Source organism: Cydia splendana, chromosome 3 (assembly GCF_910591565.1).
Source record: "Cydia splendana chromosome 3, ilCydSple1.2, whole genome shotgun sequence".
Classification (NCBI taxonomy): domain Eukaryota; kingdom Metazoa; phylum Arthropoda; class Insecta; order Lepidoptera; family Tortricidae; genus Cydia; species Cydia splendana.
Window position 1 is genome coordinate 17,669,810 of NC_085962.1, and position 27,921 is coordinate 17,697,730.

Below are 27,921 nucleotides of genomic sequence, written 5' to 3' on the forward strand. Positions count from 1 at the left end.
ATAATACAATCCGTATAAAAAGGTAAGGTATTACTACTCCACCATGACAAGCCAGCCTGGCTATGGAATCCACTACTTCAAACATTAAGCCCCCTCCAGACTAGGCGCGTGAATCGCGGGCGAAGCCGCGAACGCGAGTGTGGAGTCGATTTCGCTGTCTGCGAAAATCGACTCCACACTTGCGTTCGCGGCTTCGCCCGCGATTCACGCGCATAGTCTGGAGGGGGCTTCAGACCTTGGTCCGGTCGGAGGGCTGTTCGATCGTGTGATGTGCTTTTAAAGCCATAGACATGAAACAGCAGTGTATTTCTTTCTTTTCTACGACCAATGACAATGACATTACCCGCTATTTCGCGGCATTGCAGTGCGGTTGTGGTTTGTGGTGTGCTCTTGTCTTGTCTCGTCTGTGACTGTGACCGGCGCAGGTACATCGACGTTTGTATCGTGAACATAATGCTAATTGTTTTCTTGAATTAAGTGTTATGGAATAATTCGTGATTTTGTACTCATTTAACTATTCAATTCTGGCACCATGTCACAAACCGAAGAACCCATGGAGGTAGCAGATGTTGGGGAGAATTCCGTAAGCATTTTTTTTAACTTACGCTTTTGTGCTGACATCAATACAATTTTTTAATCATTATTTCGTGTTCTTGTGTTATTAAGTTTTGTAAATGAATTCTTATTGTAGAATGGCTCTTCAAGCGACACCACTTCGTCGAGAGGTAAAGAAGGTGACTTCGAAAGTAAGATTGAAACTGATCGTTCAAAGCGATTCGACTTTTTGTTGAAACAAACTGAAATTTTCTCGCATTTTATGACAAATACACCAAAATCTGGAAGCAGTCCTCCAAAAGCGAAAGCAGGAAGACCAAAGAAAAACAAAGATCTTGATACATCTGGGTCTGCTGGCGAGTAAGTGAACATCAAATTTTAGATTAACATTCATAAAAAATACCACTAGTTAATAAAATCTGCTATGATTTTTCCATTCCATTTATTGTGAAGACAAAAAGTGCGATTATAGGGTGGTTATACATCACAATAGCTGGAAAATAATGGAGAACAATTCTTATAAGCAACATACATTCAACATAATTATGTTTCTTCCAGTCATCGCCACCGTAAAACAGAACAAGAGGAAGATGAAGAGCTGCTTGCAGAGACTAACATAAAGGTTAAGAGCATCTTTAGATTTGAGTCCTCTCCGCCATACATTAAGAATGGAGAGATGCGAGATTACCAAGTTCGTGGCCTCAATTGGATGATATCACTTTACGAAAACGGAATTAATGGAATTCTTGCCGATGAGATGGGCCTTGGAAAAACTCTACAGACAATATCACTGCTTGGTTATATGAAAAATTTTAAGTAAGTTCTCTTTTATTAACATTTATTTATCTTTCATACAAAAGTTATTGTTAAGTAGGCATGATGATTTATGTAGGGCTTATGGCGCGTCTCGATATTGCGCAGCGGCCGTGCGAGCAATGTTCGACCGCGGCAAACCTGTATTTTGGCTCGCGAGCCAATTTCGGCACCATCTTGAACTTATGCGCGGTGGCCGGGCGCAGCAGGCGATCTGACGATCGACCACATTATATCACAAAAATTAATTATTCGGAACGAAGTATAGCCAAATAGAAAAATGATCTGTTGCGATAATCACTACATTTACTGTTCCATAGAAACTGTTTAGTGCCATATAATTCAATTAAAGTACGACACTTTTCATTATCCATGTATGCGGCCGCGCGAGCCAACTGAAATATTATACACACCCGTCCCAACTGCGCGCGAACATTCCTGCTGCTGCCGCGCGAGCCAATGTTCGATAGCTTGCCGCGCGATATGGAGACGGGCCTTAATATTGCGTCTAGGCAATTTAGTAGACAATAAGCCCTAAAGTGATACCAATCAGGGTAAAAAGGAGAGTGAATAATATGGTTTAGGTTTTAATTTTCTTTTGTATTGTAGAAACATTCCTGGACCACATATTGTGATTGTTCCAAAATCAACACTTACCAATTGGATGAATGAGTTCAAGAAATGGTGTCCTTCCTTGAAAGCTGTATGTTTAATTGGAGACCAAGATACAAGGGTAAGGTTTACAATATCTAATATCTTGTACTATTATTTGGTAAACAAAAATTTTTTTACTATTACAACATTAACATTGACAATATATCTATTCATAATTGTACAGTGTAAACTCCATATAATGTCGACATTTTATGGTTATTAGTTGCTTTACTTTAATATTAACTTTTCTCTACATAACAAAAACTCTCCATAGCATCAAAAAATGTCCAGCCCTTTGAGTATCACTATTTCACTATATAGAGTTTACACTGTATATAATACTTTAGTATAAACTTTATACTATAAAGCTCTAGCTAGGGGGTCATCCATTAATTACGTCACACGTTTAGGGGAAGGGAGGGGGTCAAGAAAATGTGACATATTGTGACATGGGGGAGGGGGGAGACACAAACTTTGTGACGTCACTTTAACTTCATCAGTAACCGAAATTTTTTTTTTAATTATTTTATTCGCTGTACATTTAAATAACAAGTTTTTAAAACGATAATCGTTTTTATTCTTTTAATTTTCTTTCCTAAGCAGTTTTGGGTTATAAAAATACTAATATTTATATCGTCAAAAATATTTTGATAAAATATTAATAATACTTAGGTACTTACTTAATTCGATTTGGCGATTTCGTAGAAAAAATGTGACGTCACACTAGGGGGAAGGGGTTTGCCAAATGTGACCAAATGTGACAAGGGGGGGGGGGAGGGGTAAAAAAACCTAGAAATTCGTGTGACGTAATTAATGGATGACCCCTATCTGTAAAAGTGACCAAGCTAGAGGCTTTATTAGATTTACTGGATTTATTCAATTAATTTTATTTGTTCAGTCTTAACTTTTATACAATTATTTTACAGAACACATTCATTCGTGAAACCCTCATGCCAGGCAACTGGGATGTGTGTATCACATCATACGAAATGATCATCAGAGAACGCTCAGTATTCAAAAAGTTCACATGGCGCTACATGGTGATTGATGAAGCCCACAGGATCAAGAATGAGAAGTCCAAGCTGTCGGAGCTGCTCCGAGAGTTCAAGAGTATGAACAGACTGCTGTTGACTGGTACTCCGCTACAGAACAATCTTCACGAACTGTGGGCTCTGCTCAATTTCTTGTTGCCGGATGTCTTTAATAGTTCTGATGTAAGTGGGGTTTTTCTTTTGCAACCCATTATAGCCTGTTTGCATAACAATTGGAATTCTTCTTTTTTACTTAGTAATTTCCTAGTTTCTAGTACCTTTCATTTTCCTAGTAATACCAGACATAAGTTGTTTTGCAATAGAATCAGGTTATCCTATTATATATTAGAAGCATTGGCAGTCTAGCCGTAGGGTGTGCAACTTCCATACGGATTTGGGAGTCATTCCAATGAGGTATGTACTTGCTTAGGGTGGTATTCCACTAAACCTAAACCCATACTAAACCCAATGAGGCCCACTTATCTCTTGGGTTTAGATAGTCAAAGTAGATCCTAGGCTCCTTTAGGGTGCAACTGGGTAAGCACTAAGATTCAGGTAAAGGTTTAGGCTTGGCTATACGGATGTATGTGGCTTCCAAGTTCAAACTAAACATTTAATATCATGCCTAAAGAGATTATCAAAATAACTTGCATATTATGTGTTATAGATGGATGTTCCAGAAATGTAGTATTATCCTAGTATCAATATGAAATGTTACATAATAGTTACTAATTCCACAGGACTTTGACTCATGGTTCAACACAAATGCAGCACTCGGTGACAATCAGCTGGTGTCTCGGCTGCATGCTGTACTGAGACCATTTTTGCTCAGGCGTCTCAAGTCTGAAGTGGAGAAGAAACTAAAACCTAAGAAGGAGTTGAAAGTATATGTGGGTCTGAGCAAAATGCAGAGAGAGTGGTACACAAAGGTTTTAATGAAGGATATTGATGTTGGTGAGTTGGTTTTGTAGAAGTTAGCCTAGTTTAATTTAAACTGTTGTGAGTCATGCTAACTTTAAACTAATTTTATTGTTTAACACTTGTTTTTAGTTTAGCAACTACTACTAGTAACGCTAGCAATATGTTTAAAGTTTGCTAAGGGTTCTCTTAATGACCTACCACAACAGCAAGGAGTTCGGCCAGTGCAGGAGCAGTGGCCTGTTGCATATTTGTATTTGTATAGCCTCTTCTTTTGAACTTTAAACTGTTTGCTTTTGCTTGGATTGATTTTTAAATGAAGTCTCGTAGTTTAGTGTGTCTGTTGGCAAAGGCCTCCTCCAACTCTTTCCAGTATTTCCTCTGCCTCGCCACTCTTGTCCAGAATGGTCCTACAGTAGTTATTATTTCATCCTCCCATCGTTTGAGTTGTGGGCCTCTAGATCTAGACCCGTCACTTGGGTGCCACATAAGGATTATTTGGCTCTATTTTTCGATCTTACACCTTACAGTGTGGCGTGCCCCTCGGCCTGTTCCATATTTACAACTTGTATTACAAGCGGAAGTCTTTAAAAAAGTCTTTCTCTTTAAAGAAAAAGGCGTCCTCTTTTATTATGAAATGTAAAATGTTATTTAACAGGCCCCTGTTAATTACACTGCTAATCTGTAAGCCTAAATTCTAGTTGAATCTTTATTTCTCGATTTTGTTAATTATCTGTGGTTATCTCGTTTAGTACATTCATTTTACAAGTGTCATCTATCGCCCACACTCGCACACTGCATAATATGCCTTTTGTAAAAAGATCCACCGATGTACAGTTAGGAGTGTTGCTGTTTATATTGTACAGTATAAGACTTCCTATGTGCTTTATTTATGATATAGGAGGCAAACGAGGAGATGAATCGTCTGATGGTACGCATGGACACCCGCTGAAACTCCCAACTTCACCTATTAACTTTCCTATTTCCAGTGAACGGCGCCGGCAAGGTAGAGAAGATGCGACTGCAGAATATCCTGATGCAGCTCCGCAAGTGCTGCAACCACCCGTACCTGTTCGACGGCGCGGAGCCCGGGCCGCCCTACACCACGGACGAGCACCTCGTCTACAACTGCGGCAAGCTCGCCATCCTCGACAAGCTGCTGCCCAAGCTGAGGGAGCAGGACTCCAGGGTGCTCATCTTCTCGCAGATGACCAGGATGCTGGATATACTCGAGGATTATTGCCATTGGAGACAGTATAAGGTACATTTTCTTTGGGTACAGTAGGACCTAGCTCCGTCGGCCATAAAAGCTATCATTGCTAGTTGGTTCGAAATAATTACAGTTTTTCGTAATAACTGAAATGTCAAGAAGGCAATAAGCTGAGAATGTGGGGTAGTTCCAAATATGGACTCTAATGTGATGGAGTTAGCGGACAATTTGAAAGAGTGGGAAGTAGTCAAATACACCTTATATTTCTTCGCCTCAAATAAAATGTTCAATCTCCCGGCATTTTCAGTTCAAGGGTCACTCCTCTCATTTGTTGTCAGTGTAACTGGACCTAGGTGCGGAAATCATAACCCCTCACAATAACCAGTCGGCTAACATAGACATGCAAATTTCCAGTACTGCCGGCTGGACGGGCAGACGCCACACGAGGACCGCAACCGTCAGATCGAGGAGTACAACGCGGAGGGCAGCGAGAAGTTCGTGTTCATGCTGTCCACGCGCGCCGGCGGGCTCGGCATCAACCTCACCTCCGCCGACGTCGTCATCATCTACGACTCCGACTGGAACCCGCAGATGGACCTGCAGGCCATGGACCGAGCGCACAGGATTGGCCAGATGAAGCAGGTAACAAGGTTTTCTCAGTTAATGACAGGTCTGTCTGTGGTATTCTATAACCCGTTGTACCCGTTGTGTTTAATTACTAATTTTGAAATTAAGTGCTGTAATCCAGTAGCTAAACCTTTTTTTTTTTGCGGTCCTCTAAATTTGATCATGAGTATAAAAACTATTAAATACCATTCAAAATACTGCATCTTTAAGGATTTTTATATACTTAAATTTACGCCAGTTATTCGTTTTTAATTAGTAAAGGAGGCATAAGATTTGTATGCTGGCCCCATTTAAATAAATGTTAGAATTATGTTATTTCTCTGATGTAGAAAAAGTTTTGTATACAACTGTACGTAAAAAGGCCTTAAAACACGTGTGTGACTGTGGTTTTATAAAACGAGCGAAGCGAGTTTCATAATCGGATTACACGAGAAGGAAAGTGAGAGATTGGATGGTTTAGGCCAAGAGTTGTCTGTCAATATCCAAGTAACGTCACAATGCAAAAGTTTCTCCATTTTGCGAAAATTTCCAGGTGCGAGTGTTCCGTCTCATCACGGAGAATACAGTCGAGGAGAAAATCGTGGAGCGCGCCGAAGTGAAGCTGCGCCTCGACAAGCTGGTGATCCAGTCCGGTCGGCTGGTCGACCAGAAGAACCAGCTCAACAAGGACGAGATGCTCAACATGATCCGCCACGGCGCCAACCACGTCTTCTCCTCCAAGGACTCGGAGATCACCGATGAGGATATTGACTCCATTTTGGCTAAAGGAGAAACTAAGGTAAGTTTTAACTTGACTAAAATTAAAATAAGTTAACTTTTTCATTAAAAAATAAATGCAGTGATATATGTACATGCATCATCATCAGCTTTTAACTAGCTTAAGGGGCGGGAAACCAAGGCTCGTGACCCGCATATGACTCTTCTAGTCAGTCAGGACTTGGAATGTAGGTCACAAAATTAAAATATAATAGGTAACTTTAAATTTCACTTCTTTTCAGTCATTACGTCATGTTTTGGTATCGTCGGAATTGTCGAAAGTGTTAAATAATTAAACTAAGTATGTATAGTTCAGTGACAATTCGCGTCTTCTTTATTTTCAGACTGAAGAGTTGAAGCAAAAGTTGGAGAGTCTCGGCGAGTCTTCACTAAGGGCTTTCTCCATGGACACTCCGGGCGCCACGACAGATTCTGTTTATCAGTTTGAAGGTGTTGTATAATCTTCATAATCAAATAATATTAATTATCCTGTAAATTAGAAATTATTTCGATCCGTGCTTCAAGCCTACAACAGTGTATGGCTGTGATATGCTATATCCACATCTCTTAAGGGGCCCACTGATTAACAGTCCGCCGGACGGTATCGGCCTGTCAGTTAGAACAAAATTTTTACAGTTCCGAACAACTGACAGGCCGATACCGTCCGGCGGACTGTTAATCAGTGAGTCCCTAGGGTGGTATTCCTCCTGTCCAATGTGTATTTTGTCTCACATTTTGCCTAATGAGAGAGTGAGACTCAATGACACTGGACCAAGATATTGGACAGATGGAATACCACCCTTAAACAAACTCGACGGATAAACGTGCCGTCAAAATTTGCCAGCCAGAAAATTACCTTGAATGTAGACCAACCACATTTCGATTTATTTTCTCCGCCGATTCGATATCGCGTCCGAAGGACTCGCGTGTCTACGACTAGTGTTGGTCGCACCAAACCGTCCGGCAACGTTATAACGTTCGCTGAATTCTATCGTAAACGAAATCTCATTTCTTGCCGGTTGCCCAGACCTCGATTGACGGACTGGTCGACGGATTTATGGGTTGGTACCCTTAATGAATAGTGTTTAATTTGGCGTGTGTTGGCAGGCGAGGACTACCGTGAGAAGCAGAAGATCCTGCCAATGGGCAGCTGGATCGAGCCGCCCAAGCGCGAGCGCAAGGCCAACTACGCCGTCGACGCATACTTCCGCGAGGCGCTGCGCGTCTCCGAGCCCAAGGCGCCCAAGGTGCAGGTGAGTATCTCTTTATCATACGGCGGTGTTCTATTGCGATATCATTCTTACTGTACTCGGGCGAACCGATTTATTAGTATAATAAATCGGCCGAGAGCACGTCGGGCCATGCTCAGTGTAGGGTTCCGTAGTCACCCGTCCGTCACAATAAATCTTGAACGGGTGCTAGGGTGACTGCTATAGTTATTGGCCACTACTCCTAATAAATCAGAAAGAAACAAGCCAATTGAAGCTTTCTAGCACTCACGAAGCAAATCCTCGGACGGACATGGCGAAACTATAACTGAAAGAGTTGACTGTGGAACCCTAAAAAGGCGGGAAATTCCAAATTAAAGTAAACGGTAAATCGAATCAGTCGCAATTAAGTTGATATTGACCAGTGCTCTTGCTAGCGCCTGTAATTGAATTGAAAATATTTATTTCAGATTTGTTACATCCATATTTGTTAGTATAACTTAGGAACTAATGTTAATTTTTGTACATACTATAATATTACAACTACGAGTATATGTACATTAAACTATATCCTAAACTATTTTCTAAATTTGAGAAATCCTAATAACTTGGCGAATCCAATGCGCCAGTATAGGATTCTCAAGCCTCTCTGCAATGACCTCCAGAATGCTGTTGGTACTGCCCCTAAGCCTATCCATCATCGAGACGATTCTCTTTCGCATAACCGCATGGAAATCGTCTGTATGGGCCTCGGCGAACATGCGCGATGCGCTACACCATGTGGGCAGCCCCAACAACATTCTGAGTGTAATGACTAATGACTGGTGTACTCGTATATCGGTGTGTGCGTGTGTGCAGGCGCCGCGGCCGCCGAAGCAGCCCATCGTGCAGGACTTCCAGTTCTTCCCGCCCAGGCTGTTCGAGCTGCTCGACCAGGAGATCTACCACTACAGGAAGACGTTGGGGTAAGTGCCCAAGGTATTACTAGACTAGAAAATGCAGAATCACCAGTTCAACCAACCAAGGGTTGGTTTAAAGATTCACCTGTATACTTTCGTCAAATTCTGTATGACGCATTAGATATTGGATCCTATCCGTATCATATTTCCTTTATTTATTTGAATTCTTAGGCTAGGTGATTTATAATATGAATATAAAAGTAAAATATAAAAACACTTGCAAAACAATAAAAAATACATATAAACACATTATAAAAAACCTAACCTAGGTTGCCGCCGGCAGCGGGGCTTGGCCCAAGCTGCCGGTGGTCAGGGCCGCAGAGTGAAGAACCGACGTACTATACGCGCCGTGTCCAAAATTACCGCCTTCTGCATCTGACCCTTGATCCAACCACCCAGCGAGAGTCTCTCTAGGTGTTGGTCGAGACTCTTCGCTATGAGACCGTTCGCTGACACAACTATCGGAACAATGATCGTCGAGTCAACATCCCACATGGCGGTAATATCGTGAGCTAAGTCTAGGTACTTGCTAGACTTGTCCTTCTCGGCCTTCACGAGATTCTCATCATGGGGGATGGTGACGTCGGCGAGCACGGCCCGGCGCTGCGATCGGTCTATCAGCACGATGTCAGGCTTATTTGCGATAATAGTCCTGTCAGTGATGATAGATCGATCCCAATAGAGCGTGGCACGACCATTCTCGAGAACAGGCGCAGGTAAGTACTTGTAGTACGGTACTTCGCGGTCCACAAGGCCGTATAGAAGAGCAAGTTGCTGGTGAATAATCCTGGCTACGAGATTATGTCTGTGCAAGTACTCACCGTTAGCAAGATGAGAACAATCGGAAATGATACGGGTGAATGATAGATAAGGGTGATGCCTGAGTGACTCTCCGGGACGGCGGCATGCCCGACAAATGTCGACCGTACCGTCCTTCAGGATATATTTCCGATAGTTGTTCGTCATCATCACTTCGTCCGCAATTGCACAGGCAAAACCCTCGGTTTCTCCGAAGAGGTCCCCGAATAACCAGTTCACCGACGCGAGCCAGCGAAATGGTTATATATGATCGCAGACGCGAGCAGGTCCACATCGGGTCCCGTGAGGGCTTTGTAGAACCGCCCGTGTAGCATCTTACTCTCTCATGCCGCCTTGCGATCCGCAGTACTTAGTACCACAGGTTTGCGCCAGTTCTCGTTTGCCAAGGAGAGCGGCGTGAGGTTCTTGTCTACTGCCACCACATCACGATGCATCCCACACTCGTTGTTAAGGAAATAATTCCTGAGATTGTACACCTCGCGGTTGTGGAGATCCTTGGCGTTTAGGAAGCCTCGGCCTCCACGCTTCCGTGGGATGTACAATCTCATAACTGACGATGATCCAGGGCGTCCAGCTCGGTCTGAGTCCACCTTAGTATGCCAAATATTATTATTATCATATTTATTCTTATAATAAGCAAAATTTCCAAAAAACTATCCCGACTACGGGTTTTTCGTAAAATAGAGCTTCCCCCCATTTTGGACCGAGCGTTAGTGAAGGTCTCCATTTCAGCTTGGGCAAAAATGCTTACGTGTCCGGATGTTCGCCTCTGCAAGTCGCATTTTGCACCCGATTCTCGAGAAGTTTTGTGAGAATGAGAAGGTTCGGTAGTTAGAGATTTTCTGTCGTTTAGTTTTTGAAAAATGTTTTAATGGTGGAAATTGGCATAAAGGTAAGTGTCAGCGACTATGCCGCGACTGATGACCCGGTGTCGCCCTTGCCATAGCATAGCCCTTACCGTAATCGGGTAAAAATAAGAAATGTTTTTTCGAGGGTTAGCACAAAATGACCCCATGGTTTTCCCCTCATTCCGACTCTTGGTGAGCCAGATGTTGATGTTCCAGCAGGCGTGGCTCACTCCACGATTTCGTCGCTTTGCTACAGGTGCTGATCGTAACAGACGCGTTTTGTTAGAGACGTCTTCTGTACCTAGTACTATTATTTATTCTGTGGTTCCAGCTACAAGGTGCCGCGCAACCCGGAGCTGGGCCCGGACGCGGCCAAGATCCAGCGCGAGGAGCAGCGCAAGATCGACGACGCGGAGGCGCTCACTGAGGAGGAGGTCCAGGAAAAAGAACAACTCCTCACACAAGGTACCCATACTCACTAAGGCCCAGTAGGTTCGTGTTCTATTCTCACTCTCACTGAACGTAAGCGTGAGCGAGTTCCATCAAGCATAATATTGCTAATTTTTAGAAATATATTTCATATTTTTAGTTTTTGTGCCAAATTTATTATAATTTTTTAAGTGCAGTTTAGACCTATGTTTGTGATTTTTTTGTCTATAGTTTGTTGCCTAAAGCCTAAATTGTGGTCCGAATCGAAAACTTAAACATTTTTCGAAACATCCAAGAGAGGGCTCCTGTGCTACCCCCTACAGTTCATGTGTGCTCCTTGCCATAGAATAAAGATGATAAAGTTTTAAACTTCTTATAGGTTTCACTACTTGGACTAAACGGGATTTCAATCAATTCATTAAGGCTAATGAGAAATATGGCAGAGATGACATCGATAACATCGCTAAAGACGTGGAAGGCAAAACTCCTGAGGAGGTATGTTTATTTTGATGTTTAAACTAATTTTTACACAAAAAACGACCTTGAAGTATTAAATACAGTTGACACTATTGATTCGATATTGCGTCATTGATACTCAAGGGATTGCCTTTTAATGCATTCCTTTATTTAGGTTATGGAGTACTCTGCAGTATTCTGGGAGAGATGCCACGAGTTGCAAGACATTGACAGAATAATGGGGCAGATAGAGAGGGGCGAAGCGAAGATACAACGAAGAGCCTCTATCAAGAAAGCACTGGACGCCAAAATGGCTCGTTACAGGGCTCCCTTCCACCAGCTCAGGATTTCGTATGGCACGAACAAGGGCAAGAATTATGTTGAAGAAGAGGACAGGTAATTCTCGTTTACCTACCAGCCGACCCCTTTTCTACGGGTTTTTAAAGATGTTTACCTAACGTTTCACGTCCAAAATAATTGAACATTCTGTATTTTTTTATTTAAATTGTTTATTTCCTTAACTTCTGGGGCGGCGAAATTTATTGGCCCGGGGCGCCAAATTTCAAAATACGCCCCTAACCTACCTATATATTATATTTTAGTGCCGTATCTAACAAGCATCTTTGCGCCATTCGTAGCAGCAGTCGTGCTCTTTGTAAACGCTCTATAAGGCGCTATCTGTGTAGTGTATGGTTTGACGTGTTGCAGGTTCCTGGTGTGCATGCTGCACAAGCTGGGCTTCGACAAGGAGAACGTGTACGAGGAGCTGCGCGCGGCCGTGCACGCGGCGCCGCAGTTCCGCTTCGACTGGTTCCTCAAGTCGCGCACCGCCGTCGAGCTGCAGCGCAGGTACCACTACTGACCCGCTTGACTTACACATCCATACTAATATTATAAAGGCGAAAGTGTGTCTCTTCACACTTAAGCCGCTGAACCGATTTAGTTGAAATTTGGTATAGAGATAGTTTGAGTCCCGGGGAAGGACATAGGTTAGCTTTTTTATGTCAGAAATCATCCCTGAAGAGAGTGTAAAGGGGGGTGGAATTGAAAGAGTTAATGAATTGCCTAATAATTGAATTAAGCAGTACGCGAATTGAATGATTGCTATTAGCATTATCCAGGCGCTATACCTACTTTAGCTGCTGTCACTAATTCCACGCAAACGAAGTCGCGGGCAAAAGCTAGTTGATTAATGTTTAGTGCAAATTAATAAGAAAAAAATAATTTTCAGATGTAACACGCTAATCACACTAATCGAAAGAGAAAACCAAGAACTAGAGGAGAAGGAACGGGCGGAAAAGAAGAAAAAGGGCGGTCCCGCCAACCAGAACACACCGAGCGGAGCCTCCAAGGGCGCCGCCAACAAGCGCAAGGCCGACAACACGCCCGACAACGCGCAGAAACACAAGAAGAAGAAGAAATGAGCCGCGGCCGGCCGCCTCCGAGCCGCACACACCCACACCCACCCACGGTCTACCTTACATTAAACCTCCTTATTCATAACACTTTACAAGACTCGATTAGTTCATTTATGTTTTATCCCTTTCTTACAAATACATAAGTCGAAATGACAGATTAAGACGAACGATTAATATTAATGGAGGCTTGTAGTGCGTTTATGAATAACGGTAATACCCTCCCGGCCTATACACGCCGCGTCTCAAAGTACGAACGCGATACTGGCGCTGCGAAGTAGCAATACGCAGTGTGTACAGTCGCCTTCAGATATATGGGAGCGGCCAACGTGCTCACTAATATCTGAACAAGCCTCTATTGTCAAGGCGTTTAGAGTGCGTGCTCAGATATTTATGAGCACATTGGTCGCTCCGCGACTGTACAACCTATACGAATAATAAATGTTAGTCCCGATGTTTAAATTTACTTTTTTTACGTCTCTCTGTTTGTTCCACCTCTGGTCTGTGACGGCAGTAATAGTTAAGAATTTTCTTCTTATCTAAATAGTGTGTGTTGAATGAGTATTGTAATAAATTGTGTGTGATTTCGATCCGTGTCGATGTAGCTTTGAATTCCAGTATTTTTAAGGCCCTAATTTATTTTCTGACAGATCTGCATAAGTTTTAAATTTAATAAAAGCTTAGCCTGTAATATTATCTATCTCAACCTAATGCTGTCAATATCAGGAAGGATGCCATGAAATGAAATTGCCACAATGGAAATAAGGCGTGAAAAACAGTACAATAAAGTTTAATGTAATGGTCAGTTGTGATGATACCCTTCCTACCCTCTACTATCCAGTGAGATTACCCAAAACGACCAGCGTGTGATATAATAGATATTTGTGAAACAATTAAAATCAAGTGATATTTTTACCTATGAAGTGTTAATAACAGGTCATGAGATTTTACATTTATTACAATAAATTGATACTCAATCCGTTCCATTTGTTTTATTGTTACTCATTAACAAGCTCAATAATAATAATACATTTTGGTTGACGATTATAAATTATACTCAGATTTTTATTACTTGTAGTAAATACATAAATTGGAGAATGTCAATTTGAATAATTATTGGTATGCCATGCCCATTTCACGAAAATTTGTATGTAGATTACAACAAGCGGAGGTCTTTGCCACCACACTTCGGATCTTCGGAGAACGCAAACGAATGCTCATTGGCGTTCGCCAAACCGTCCAGACAGGACCAACGAAGGCTTTAGTTGCGTTCGTTGGCTGGGTGTGTACGCGGCTTAATGCAAGCTAGCCTCTTTTTACCCCACATTGGCAAATCAAAAGGAGGGTAATGATTAATAAATACATATGTTGGTTAGACTCTTGCGTGCATTACAAGAGCGACATTAGAACTTCCTCTCTAGTAAATAAACGACAGCTTACTCGCAACTAATAAAAAATCTGAGTATAGTTATTCATTGTTGTGGCATCTCAAAAACCATGATAATTGCTTGGAGTGTTCATATAGCGCTTAAAATTATTTCAGTTTATATATTTTAATTTGATATATTTTCGAATTCCCAACATCAAGAACGCTATTCGTTTCTTTTTTGACAACCGCCATGTCACGGACTCGCAGTTATTAACAAAAACTCTTCTTATTTTGTAAAATTATATATTACCTATTATAGTAGTATACCCTATAATGGACACGGAACCAGTAATGGGACAAAAAAACACAATTCCTCTAAAATAAGTATATAAAAGTAGTTTATAAACACTGGATATATTTTTATCATAAATAAGAGTCCTAGAGCTGATTATGTTTGAATTTTTATTAGATTCGGTTATTTTTTAAGAAATGTGCGTCAACCCAAAAGTTGTCGTGCCACTGAAAAAAAATATTACTAAAAATTCTTAACAACTTCGCTAAGAGAGGTGAGTTAATTTATTAAATTTTAATTAATTAATACTTGATGAAAACTAGAATGTGTTTTGTTAATTGCATTTACCATAAGATAAGGTATACAACACACTATGTTGTGACTCCACAGATGTAAAAAAATAGTGGTATTTGGCCCAATCCCATTATAGGAGCTGTAAAACTGCATACCTCCTATGATGGGACAATTGACATAATGATGCTTGCCATGCCATAATTTCATGTTTTAAACAATACAGAAGTAAAATGTAGTTACGAAATATGTCAACCAGGAGGTATTCTCGGACTTAGGATAAATTAATATCGTTTTTCCAAACTTTTATTTAACTTGCCTTGTTAGTTAGTGTGGGTCAAATCTTGGTAGCTGAATTTGACCCACTTTTCGATTTCCGATTCAGTTGAAATTTTGTGTAAGTACGTAATTAAGTATGCAAATCGGATGATAATGCAACATTATGATAACATGGACTTGATCTGATGATGGAGACAGGAGGTGGCCATGGGAACTTTATCGCAATAAACCCTAACTAATTGTGTTTGGGTATATTAGAATTGTCTCGATGAATCTAATACAATAATAATTGGCTGTGGAAAGAAAAATACATTCAGCGATAAAAGCTTATACCAAAAATTGATTTTTTTGCCATAACTTATTCCCCATTTCAATATTTTATACTGATAGAGCAATGTCCATTATAGGGGGCCCATTACTGGATCCACGTCCATTACCGGGGGCCCATTACTGGAGCTTTGGTGTCCATGACTGGAGAAAAAAAGCATAGTTGTAATTTGTTAATTATGTGGAAACTCATTGCAGTATATTTGATACAACACGCCTAAAACATGAAAGGCGGATAGGACTTTCATCTTTTAACACGCTAAGCGGAAGACCATTTACATGTACAAGGGAAATATCATAAATACTCCAAATTTCCTCTTAAATGTCCCATGACTGGTGCTGTTACTATATAAGATAATTTCACACAGATCAACCTACGGCCACAGTAAGTAAAATCTTTATAAAATGGTACCTATGGGATGGGTGATTGTGTGGACATGACGGTTGTCACAAAAAAAATTGTATAACGCTCCAGGCTCATTCCTTGCTAACATTTTTATCTCAAGAGCACTTTGTATGATCTTAACACAAGGTTGTTTATTAATAGTGTGAATTAGGCTCACTTCAGTGCGACGCGAATACTCGGTTAGGGTGGTATTTCATTTCATCTTTGTCCAATGTGTATTGCGTCTCAAATTTTGTTTAATGAGATAGTGAGACGCAATGACATTGGACATAGAATGTGGACAGGTTGAATACCACCCTTAGTGAAATATATGAACTACATATATTATGGAGAATTGGAGACTACACATCAGGGATGTTGCGGATGCAGATTTTTTGACATCCGCGGATGCGGATGCGGATATTTAAAGCCTCACATCCGCGGATGCGGGTGTCAAGATTTGGTACTTAAAAAACGTCAAATATTACATTTTTAGCATTTTTTATTTTAAAAAAACGAAACGTTTAGTATTTGAACAAGAATATAGGTGCGTTTTATTTAATAAACTAACTTGGCTGACTTTTCGGGATCTAGACGATTTCGTTATATATAATGACGAAATTACCTAGCACTTACGCCGCCGGCGCCGCTGCTATTAATACGTTCCTGTTACCGACTTGGTCGACATCCGCATCATGCGGATGCTCCGCATCGATTTTATGCGGATGCGGATGTTGAAAATAATGCGGATGCGAATATTCGCAACATCCCTGCTAATGTGGCTAAACGCGTTGTATAGGCTTCATATTATACTCTCCGTTGCGGATCGTCGGATGCGTATCGGAGTCGGACTGAATTAAGCCTAGGCATAGAGAACAATAAGTAAGCATCGAGTGCCATTCATGGCTAAAGGGGCCCACAGATTACCAGTTCGCCGGACGATATCAGCCTGTCAGTTGTTCGGAACAGTCACCTTTTGCGTTTATCTGACAGGCTGATATCGTCCGGCGAACTGGTAATCTGTAAGCCTCTTAAAAACCTATTAAATTGATAATAATGAGTTTTAAGTCAGCTTTATTAAAACTTATTCTTAATAATAATATGAGCTTCAATTTAAGCGGTTCGATGACACTACGCCAGACACAATAAAAAGAACAATGGAATGATGTCTATAGCCGTCTAGTATGCCCCAGGATGTTAATAATATCATACCTCCCGTACAAACTAATATTAACGGTTAGCAAAGAGAATTTGAAATAGAGGAATATTGTCAAAGTAAAATATGTAGTCAGTAGGATAGGCCTAAGGTATGGTGCCATCTTTTCGAGCGATGACGCCACCTTTGGCCTTCATTTGTCGAAAGATGACAGTAAATGTACTGACTACATGATTTACTTTGACAATATTCCTCTAGTCTAAATTCTCCTTGCGGTAAGTAAAGCCCGCTCCACATTCGTGCGCGAAGTGGAGTCGAGTTCGCAGATCTGCGAGCGTGTAGCGGGCGTAAGAGTAGCCATGTATAGGGCGACCAGTATGCTCGCTTATTTCCCTATCGTCTCTAAGGCATATACTCATTGAATTATTAGTTTTCTAGAATATATAAGATATTATAGATGATAACGATAAATATAAGATTGAAAACGTCCGTTCACGGCGAGGAGCCGGCGTCGTCGGTGGAGCCCGCCGGCGCGCCCAGCCCGTACAGGTGCCCACTCGTGCTCTCGATGTTGCCGTCGAAGAATATCTGACCAACATACTACATATTACCACAGAATAAATAATAGTACTACCGTACGGAAAGGAAACTTCCTACAAAACCCAAGTTTGACAGCGGTTCAGGGTCGAATCATGCTGTCGCTTTCTAATATATGGCACTATCCCTTTCGGCTATTTAGGGTTGTCAAAATTCAAGCCATTATCTTATCTGTGGTCGTGCACGCAAAGGGACGTCAAGTTGTGTCAACCCTAATAATTGCTTGGAGCAATGCTGAGCCGAGTTTGGCCGAAGTCAGGAGTTTCGCACCCCTGACATTACACCTAATCTCGTTATTCATAAATTTCATATTTGTCGAATCTAACAAACCGTTGATAATCGTCATTATATTTCTGTTTGTTAGAAAGACAGGCGTATTCGGATTTTAATAATTGGATCTGGATCAGATCCATAACTGATCCAGATCTACTTAATTATTAAAATCCGCATACGCCTGAGACAAAGAGTGATGGTGCCGTTATAAACGTCATGATTACTTAACTAGGGCTTGCATTATCCGCATTATCCATTTTTTGTATCCGGATATTTCGAATATTTATAATTTTACTATCCGGATATCCGGATAAAACGGATAATTCGAATACTTGCCTTTTATTTAACAAAACTTACACGAACTTTATAAAAAATGTAATAGAATCAAATTTTACGTATAAAAGGTTGCGTAACAGCAAATGCTAAGGTATTTTTTAGGAGTTCTACCTTTTGTCAAAATTTTATTGTCCGAATTTCACTTGGTAAATTGTTTCTCTGAAGCTTTACTGTGACATGAATGAATATCAACCTTCGGCAAATTTTATTTTTTAACAACATATAGTTTATGAAGATACTTCAACCCTCCGCTTAATATTGGCACCCTGCGCTGCGAAATTCATTTCTTAAGTGACTTCAGATGATCACAAGATATTTGGCGTTATGTCATTAAAATTTTACAACCATGAATTATTTATAATTACGGTCAAACTCTCTTCAGTTAAGAAATTGGCGTCTTATTGACATATGATATTTAGAGAATCAAATACGTCTTCTAACTGCTGAGATATTACATTGTATTTAAGGTCAATCAAGGCTTTCATAACAGATTTATTCAAAATGCAGAATGCTAAAACTTTCTTATTCGTTCGGGAGTTCAATATCAACCGTAGTTCTCCTCCGTTGGACCCATTTTAGTTCTTTTCGCACGTTATTAATAATGTTTTCACTGTTTTCAGACGCTAATAATAATGTAGCGCGTTTGACAAGAACACGGTACAAGTACATTCAAATTCAAAGTTACTTCGTACGTTTTACGGAGCTAGGTAGTTCTGCATAAAATTGTTCCCAAGTATTAAAAAAAATAAGGGAGTAGACGACAATCAAGGAGAAATACTTAAATCATCAGTTTTTATACCGTAAAAATGTTGTTCTTATTAAATAATTAAATCAACCGACATTGTTTACGTTACAATTTTCAACGTTTTTGAAATAGTTTTCTTAAAAAATTGAATGATATTTTTGTCATAAATGGTATTCGAATAATTCATTTTATCCGGATATTAACTTCATCTAAATCAGGATAGTACATTGGACGGATATCCGGATATCCGGATTGCAAGCCCTATACATAACACTTTATTTTAGGTAAAGAGGAGTTCAATTGCAAATGATGTAAACAAATGTACTTGAGTGATTGAGTGATTCTTTGATTTGGAGTAAATCGGCGGGTCCACGGTAAAAAAATAAAAAATCTTTATTTTGGGTATTTGTTTGATCATAATCAAATGTTTAGGACGCAAGGATGTTGAAAAACGTTTTGGTCCCTTTCTGCGAAGATATGGACCTCGCAATTTTAAAGTGTCATGGTGATGACTTTGTATGGCGTTAATACATGGTAATGACAAATTGACCGTAGTTCTGTAGAAGGCGACCAACTTTTTATTTTTGTCAAAGTGACTTACACCCTAACTCAGTAGCTTTGGTCGCTTTCTGCATTGATAAAAAAATTGAGTTGGTCGTTTTCTGCATAACTACGGTCAATTATCATTTTCACCATAAAAATAATTATATATTTTTCTCACTTTATGTGAAATAAAATAAAATACAATAAAATACAACAAAGAAAAAATAACTCTCCTTCGGCAAATTTTGTTAAAAGACAACATAAACAATAAAAAAAAACCGGGCAAGTGCGAGTCGGACTCGCGCACGAAGGGTTCCGTACCATAATGCAAAAAACGGTCACCCATCCAAGTACTGACCCCGCCCGACGTTGCTTAACTTCGGTCAAAAATCACGTTTGTTGTATGGGAGCCCCATTTAAATCTTTATTTTATTCTGTTTTTAGTATTTGTTGTTATAGCGGCAACAGAAATACATCATATGTGAAGATTTCAACTGTCTAGCTATAACGGTTCGTGAGATACAGCCTGGTGACAGACAGACGGACGGACGGACGGACGGACGGACGGACGGACGGACAGCGGAGTCTTAGTAATAGGGTCCCGTTTTACCCTTTGGGTACGGAACCCTAAAAAGCGTTTCATATTCTTACCGTGGAAAAATAGTCATTACCGTGGTCGAAAAATACCGTAGTTCCGTGGTAATGACTACGGTAATGATAAAAACTATCATTTTGTCTCATAACCCTAAACATAGTTAATGTTCCAGAACATTCTTCCAATTACATCATAACAGTTCGAATAAGTTATCATATCAAATAGGATTCGTATTAAAATGATTTCCATTTACCGAGAAATAAGACACACGGAACTGACACATTTTTTTGGACGAAACCACGGTAATCGAGTTATTATTTAAAAATAAAATATATACGGGCACAAATGTTGAAGTGTGTTCCCACTGTCGATTAATAGGCGACGAAAGGCACGCGGTGGCAGTGGCAGGATCTCAGCACATTCCTTCTATTGGACAGCTATATGATGTGCAAATAGCATCCACGGAAATGACGGTACCGCGAGGCCGGAAAAGTTCGACGCTGCCATGTAGTTCTGTACGACACAATTTAATTTGTGCAATCAATAATGAATGTATTAACTAATATAGTTTTAGGCACTTAGTAAATACTAGCCATAAAGTTACATTTAAATTGACTTTTAGCTCATGTTTTGATGAAATCTGGTCAGGCGACACGCGTTGGTAGTGACATTATGACCCTTTGGAGCCTTAAAAAACATAGATCTTCTTAAGATATCGTGAAATGGTAAACGGCCTGTACTAATATTTTTTTATTTACTACTTATAATTATAAGACGGTAAAGATCCAACTTCGTTTAGTACCGAAAAACGCGGGCGACATGCATTTACACCAAATCAAAGAATGACCCACTTCATTACTTCGTAATCTCGCACTGTTTGAGAACAACCATCATCTTATTAACAATTTAATTTATACCTACCTATACAGAAATGTTTTATATCCATTTGAGGCAAATTATATGTTAATTAAGTATACATGTATTCACATTCAGTGAAAACAATTAACTTAAGTACGTAAAAAAATTACAAATGAGGTAAACGGCCCCAAGTTCGTGTTAGTACGTTATTTCGTTAGTTTTGTTTCTGGCGCAAATAATAAGGAATTCAATTATTTTTTATTCTAATTATACATATGAAAAAAATCTGTATTATTTAATCTCTTCAATAAAGTAATAACCAATATTTTAGTAATTAAACTGAGAGTAATACGACGGTCGAAACTGTCAGAGGGCCGCGAACAGCTGTGTTGTATGCGTGCACTTTTTTTAGGCGTAAGGTGCGCGCTCTCACTTGTTAAGCTTATATGAAGGAAAAGCTAAACCCATTCGAATAAAAGTTTTTGGGAGTGTTTCTGTGGGTTCCTTAGTAATTGATTTGATAAGAAAAAAGATTGAATATATGCATAGAAATAACTTAAAATTGCAATAAATCGACTCACGAAATAGCGGTCATTTTATTTTTCGTGTGTCTCCTATTTCGTGCCACTAACGAATCAAGGATTTTCTAGATACATTTTGAGTGCTTGTTTTTAAATATAACAACGAAGATAATTAAAAAAATAAATTAGTAAACAATTAATGTATTTCATGAAGTTTCGTATGAGCGAAATTCGGTATATGTTTTTTTCACTAGAATTCTCATAAAACGAATTTGAATGTGACCCGAGTTAAAAATTTTAAGGTATATTCCACGTATATTCTCATATTAACTACTAGCACAATTTTATTTATTATTCAATTTATTTGATTTATTTTTGTGTATGTTTATATTTAACGTATAAGATAGTAAATTATTTTTTGTAAATATTTTTTATTTTTTAATTTATTTTAATTTTAATTTTTATTTAATTATTTAAATAGTTTGGCTCTTAATCACGTATTAAAGTACCCATATGGTTTACAAAGTCTTAATTCAACCATTAAAGACGACGAGTACAAAAAACTTTAAGCTAGCTCTCAAATATTTTTTTTTAATATTATTTTTAATTTGACCATACAATTATTCGTAAGTAGGTAAGACCGTTAAATATAAATGATTATCAGCAAATTATCACCAATTACTCTAAGAAAACTTTATGCCGAAACAGGGGACACGAATTCACGAACTTAGGAGCTGACCTAAATTTGTATCACGAAATGGGAGCCAAATAAGAGGTTCACGACAAAATTCATATAAAAAAAAGTTTCAACTAAAACCCTACAGTTTATACATTAAATTATCAACAAAGAACTAATATAACTTATTCAAAAGCTTTCAAGGTAATGATATGCTTAGTAATATTTAAAAAAATATACAAACTCTCAACTCACTCTCAAGAGCCTTAACCTGCCGAAACAGGGGTCCTTTACCTTGCTAACAAAAATCTGTCATATTTGTTTACATTATTCGCAATTTCTATTGAACTTTAGGTAAATTAAAAGGTCGGAATTAAAGGTAAAAACAATGAAATTATATCGCGGTAGACCCGTTTGTGTAATTAAATATGTGTACAAAACGCGAGAGTTTAAAGTGTTAAACTTTAGGTAAGTTGTCATTGTCAGCAATGTTAATACGTGTTTTTAATTTCATGGCATTACATATGCTGCCCATTTAAATTTGGACTGTGGTTTTAGTATAGGTACTTACCTCTTTGATCTTGAAGAAGGCCATGCCGGTGAGGTGCGAGTCGGAGCCGGCCTGGTGCTGCGGCCCCACGCGCCGGAGCTCCAGCTGATCTGCTACCTCTTGTAGCCCCCCTTTTAGGTTCTTGCATAATTTCATTAAATACTGAAATATACATAATAAGGTACAATGAGAAAAAACTTCATTTTAATTTCAATTGCAAATACAGGCAAGCTAATATCAGTTGATCTTGTTTCTCCATCAGCCCAAGCTGAAAAGTTTGTAATATTTAGCTCTACAACACATTAGCTATCATTTTTATTATTTCATCGAGATGAAAACTTTTACCATAATTCCATCATACTCATATCATGGTCCATTTTTGGAATTATTACCCGAAATATATCTTATATGGTACCAATAATTTTATACTGAAGTGACAGCCACGACGAGGTTTGATGAAACACATTGTAGAAGCCCAAAACTAATATTATTCATACAACAGTAAGATTAAATTGAAAAAGTTGAAGAAAAATTAGTCTCTTCAAAATAGTAGTTTCACTATACGAGTATGACATTGCATACTTTCAGGCTTAACTAGGTAGTATAAAAACAAAATTACTTTGACATCATATACAGTTGGAAAATACAACCGTAGACTTTCAAAGAAATCATTCTCTTCCTGAGGCAAATTTTGATCAGTCAGCAGCTTTAGTAGGTATCCAAAATCGTAGCCGGAGTGAAAGCTCAACCAGTTAATGTTATCCATTAATACTATGCCTGAAATAAATAATACAGGAATTATAAAAAAAAAAATATGTATTTAAAAACCATTATGTATATTCCATCGATGACTCTATAATTCATGCATTCGTGATCAAGATCATTATCACAAAATAAAGGCAATGGAGGGATTTTTTTGGTTGGGGAGACCGTCATAGTGCATGAACTCTCGTATTTGTATACGTACGTCGCTCAGACACAGTCAGAAAGGAAGAGCTTCGCTCCTTCTGCTCCACCGCCCCTGTGTAAGTGGGGTATGCGGACAAACGCAAGAGTTAGAAGCGACGAAAAAACATGTAGACGGTCTTACCTGATAGACGGTCTTTTTCTCATTGATCTTAGCCAATAAGAGGCTCTAACATCAATATATTTCTTACGAGGCCTTATGGACGTCCTATAAACCACATTTATGTTAGAATATAAATGAAGCAACCAACCTGAAGACATGAGCAGTTCTGCAAACTCTAATGGTTCAATGCCATGCTCCTCGTGCTCTCTAAACTGAAGCCCAGAATTCTGCAGTAAATCAATGGAGTCCTGTGCATACATATCCTCCCTACAAAAAATATTATAAATGCTATGTATCAAAAACGGGGTATTTATTTACTGTGTAATTTGTTTTTATGAGTTCCATATATTTAGGCACAGTTAGGTACTAAAAAAACTATTTCGTTTCTTATAAGGTGCAGGGGGACAATTTAGACTGCGGGGTAATTTCAACTAATCGAAATATCTTCCATGTTTTACATTATTAACTAGAGACACACAACACACACAACACATCTTTTTCGCTATCTAGACATATATGGCACTCTAGTTAAAAATGTAAAACATGGAAGATATTACGATTAGTTGAAATTATCCCGCAGTCGAAATTGGGCCCCTCAGACCTTAGTTACAACTTTTTACTGACTGAACTTTTAAGCTACTTATTAAGACGATTTTAACACGCCCAAATTCAAAATCTGAAGGGGTATCTTTAAATCTTATTTAAATATATCTCGAACATATATGAAATGGAACATCTGGACACCCACAAAGGGCCACTTGCACCATTCACTTACCCAGGGTTAACCGGTTAAACCTGGAGTTGCCATGTACAATTTGACATTAGGTTAACAGTTTAACCGGTTAACCCCGGGTTAGTGGGATGGTGCAACTGGTGCTAAGGATTGTTTTGTACAGAAGGAGAAAATTACATCAAAGCAAATTTTGTCAATTAAATATAAATTGGTATTTTTATCTCAGCTAATCTTATCTCCAATAAGATAAAGAATTGAAGGTCTTACTGCAAATTGAACTTGAAGTTGAACTGCCATGTGGTGCAGCCTGGAGGTGTCTTCCCATTCTCATCCATGAATGTTAGCCCCAGCTGAATTATCCGTAGCAGATCTACATTACACCTAAAATAAAATTAATGGCTTTTTATAAAATATTCAGTCTTTATTTACCATCTTATCTTATAATCTATATATTTATATATAACTGTTGATGTTACAAATTCCCTTTATTATTTAAAAATGTGGCCTTGCAGTAAATTATATTTGAAATATAGTATTCTATTTTATATATTTAAATGGCATTGCACAAAATATAAATGCAAGACTTATTGCAAAATCACATTTTATACAACTCAACCAGCTATAGGTAACAAACAAAGACAAAATACAAATAGTGCAAAGTAAAAAGTGTATATTACATTGTATGTTATGTAATACACAGGATATCAAACTTCAACATTTATTCAGCAAATAGGCCACAAGGGCATGTCAACATTGAATATACATACAAGCAAAAATAATAATAATACATCAACAATTATATTATATTATAATTAAATTTTTTGTTAAAATTTAAAGTATTTTATAATTTTATATGTAAAGGTTATTGATGATCCTAATTTCCAGTGTGTTGTGAATAAAAAATGAACTTTACAAGCTTATAATAAAATTAGTTATAATAATTAATTTTCACCACACCAGCTCGGAAAGCCTTACTTTGCACTTCAAAAACTGATAGCAAAGTTGCATTTTATTCACATGTGAGGCAAAGTAATCAAATGCAAATTTTGAGTTGTTTTCTTATGTTTTCTGGTAGAATTGACTTTTAAATGATGATTTTGGATGATAAATATTTAATAACATTAATTTGGATTTGATTTGGTTTGATTTTGTTTGATATCTTACATTTAATATTTGCTTCGGGTTGGTGTGGTGAAAAATTTTGTGTTTCACTTGGGGGCAAATTTTGTTTAACCCTCGTGCTTTGAAACCCTCGCAACGCTCAAGATTCCATTTCCGAACCACTCGCTACGCTCATGGTTCAATTTTGGAATCTTTCGCTTGCTTGGGTATCAATATTAGCACGAGCGGTTAAACAACAACTTTGCCCCCTTGTAAAACAAATAACTATTAATAGTTACCTGAGTAGTTGGTACTGATAATCTGCTGTGGATCTGAATTCACCAATAGGCCTCGCCACCACTCCTGGAAACTCTGTGTCCATTGCCACCCAGTGGTACTTTTGCACAATCTGAAGAACACACATAAAAAATATATATCACACTTAAAAATCTACTTACAAAAGCTCCTTAACCTTCTAAACCCAAACCACAGCTTATGAGCTGCATGTGGTTATTTAGACTTGTTACTTAAAATTTCTCAAAAACGATAGGTACCTACTTAGATTATTTACCACCAATCAAATAAACATTCGTGGAGTCAAGTGTAAAAATATGGGTGCACTCATCATACTCAAAAATATGTCCCCTAGCTCTTATGTAAGCGAATTAAGAACTATGGGACATATTATTGAGTAAGCTGTATTGTATGCACCCATATTTTTACACTTGACTTCACCTTTTTGAGATTATGAAAGGGCTGATGCTAAATCGAAAACAAATATTTCTATTAGTATCTGAGTATTGTTCAGAATGTTTTTTAAGTACATTCAGGTTTTATATGTCCAATAATTTTTACACACCACTGATGATGTTTTACTTACTTTGAGGAACAGCTATAATATATCACAAGGATTTATATGTAATAAAAAATGTTTACCTTTCGAATAACATGAAATTCCTCATGGAGATTGTGGTTCCAAACATTTTTGATTGCACAGTCATCTTTCAATGAATTCATATTTACGCCGAAACTAGCGGTTGGCATCTGTAGAATCATAGCTTTTGGCACGTTAGTGTAAAAGCGGATATAAGCACGATATGCGACGAGTAAACTTGAAAGTGAATGAATTTGTATAAATAGTCCTCGGAAGGGCAAAACTGCAGTTTTCCTTTTTGAAAAATTTGACTGCAATTAGATTAGCCAGGGGCACCTGCGCAGAGATTTAAAATCAATAAATAAGCCGGGAATAAAAGCGTTTGATCATTTATGTTTATGAGGCTATGCCGACCCTATTTGAGGCAAAAGTACTTCGTTTCTTAATATATATATTTTTAAATTTCAACACTAGTACTGTATATGTATATTACACAATTAACTAGCGTTATTTGAGATTTAGATATCTAAATTCACATTTGCCATTGCAGTTGCATTCTTACTTTCTTACTGCTATGCTCATTACACTGAACTGACGTTAGTTTGACAGTGACAGATAGGACAACTTTTTTAAAAGGGGTCTATCATGTAATGGGCTCTACAAACCCCACTGAATATCGCTTGCGATATATAGTCTGGCACACCCAAATTATCAGTGAATAAGAATAAAAACAAAACTATACTCATCCCTTTCTTTTAGGTTTAAGACAAAGACAGTATAATTCTTTCTATCTATGTTTGAAATGAGCAGGAATGGTCTCATTTCCACAGAGTAGGAGAAACAGTCCCTGGCCAGACCTAGTTTGGCTAAATGATCGAACGCTTTTATTCCCGGCTATTTATACCTACACTGCGGGCATTGCGGCATTTTGATCGATCGATTATTTTCATATCGCTCCTTGAGAAACATAACGTCATTATCCAAAAAATGGGGTTTTTGAGTTAATAACGCCATCTAGCTCGTATGATCGTAACGCACGCAATACGAAGACACCTATCGCCCTAGCTCTATTAGAACCGCCAGAGGGCGCTAATGTCGTTATGGCGAATAGAGGGAATAGGTGCCCGTCTCATAGGAACAATGTCATTAAAGGGAAGTAAATTGTATTTTTTTGCTTAGTGACGGTTTTCTATGAGATTCAATGGTAAGTACGTCAATTTACATAAGAAATAGTGTATCTATACGTACTATGTCACTTTAAACTTATAATATGGTATCAAAATCAAAACTCAATTTAAAGCAATATCGTACTTTTCCCTTTAAGGACACTTGTACTTTTGAATTTAATAGAATAGAATAACGTTTTGAAATAAGTAAAGTGACATTATACCTATAATGACGGTTTTGCTTAAAACTTAAAGCCATAATGCTGACTAAAAATAAAAACGTACTGTTCTTTTACTTTAAGTGACATTGTGATTTTAAGAAGCTGACAGAAGTTTTAGCAGGTCGATCGTCATTATCTGTGTAGTGTCAATATGCTAGCTTAGTTTACCATAGCGACAGTTGGCATGCTTAAGTGAAAAATGTCGTTTTAAGCTTAAAGCCACTACAACGCTTATAACGGTGTGGTTAATGAATGTCACTCGTTGT

General features: G+C 38.5%; 2 protein-coding genes across 2 annotated transcripts; one reads left to right on the top strand and one right to left on the bottom strand.

Annotated features, from left to right (window-relative positions):
• The first annotated feature begins 356 nt into the window (after positions 1–356).
• Positions 357–13,680, top strand: LOC134806775 (chromatin-remodeling complex ATPase chain Iswi). The gene is made up of 17 exons (XM_063780111.1): positions 357–583; positions 692–915; positions 1,114–1,371; positions 1,978–2,101; positions 2,949–3,236; positions 3,794–4,007; positions 4,961–5,232; positions 5,596–5,823; positions 6,341–6,586; positions 6,909–7,014; positions 7,672–7,817; positions 8,631–8,737; positions 10,730–10,863; positions 11,207–11,322; positions 11,459–11,679; positions 11,992–12,132; positions 12,515–13,680. The coding sequence occupies exons 1-17, from the start codon at positions 533–535 to the stop codon at positions 12,705–12,707; spliced, it is 3,069 nt and encodes a 1,022-aa protein (XP_063636181.1). The 5' UTR covers positions 357–532; the 3' UTR covers positions 12,708–13,680.
• Positions 13,681–17,144: 3,464 nt separating this feature from the next.
• LOC134806876 (CCR4-NOT transcription complex subunit 7-like) lies at positions 17,145–26,864 on the bottom strand. Its single transcript, XM_063780291.1, has 7 exons — positions 26,331–26,864; positions 25,694–25,803; positions 24,561–24,674; positions 23,709–23,827; positions 23,111–23,268; positions 22,513–22,653; positions 17,145–17,385 (listed from the first exon to the last, which is right to left on the bottom strand). The coding sequence occupies exons 1-7, from the start codon at positions 26,448–26,450 to the stop codon at positions 17,290–17,292; spliced, it is 858 nt and encodes a 285-aa protein (XP_063636361.1). The 5' UTR covers positions 26,451–26,864; the 3' UTR covers positions 17,145–17,289.
• Between the last annotated feature and the right edge of the window lie 1,057 nt (positions 26,865–27,921).

Bases quoted from the DNA above. Each gene is read 5' to 3' on its own strand.
- LOC134806876 (XM_063780291.1), bottom strand. From the start codon at position 26,450: ATGATTCTACAGATGCCAACCGCTAGTTTCGGCGTAAATATGAATTCA. The intron at 25,804-26,330 runs GTAAACATTTTT...TGTGTTCTTCAG, and splicing joins AATTTCATGTTATTCGAAAG to ATTGTGCAAAAGTACCACTG. The intron at 22,654-23,110 runs GTAATTTTGTTT...TGTATATTTCAG, and splicing joins CAACTGTATATGATGTCAAA to TATTTAATGAAATTATGCAA.
- LOC134806775 (XM_063780111.1), top strand. From the start codon at position 533: ATGTCACAAACCGAAGAACCCATGGAGGTAGCAGATGTTGGGGAGAAT. The intron at 916-1,113 runs GTAAGTGAACAT...TGTTTCTTCCAG, and splicing joins ACATCTGGGTCTGCTGGCGA to TCATCGCCACCGTAAAACAG. The intron at 6,587-6,908 runs GTAAGTTTTAAC...CTTTATTTTCAG, and splicing joins TGGCTAAAGGAGAAACTAAG to ACTGAAGAGTTGAAGCAAAA.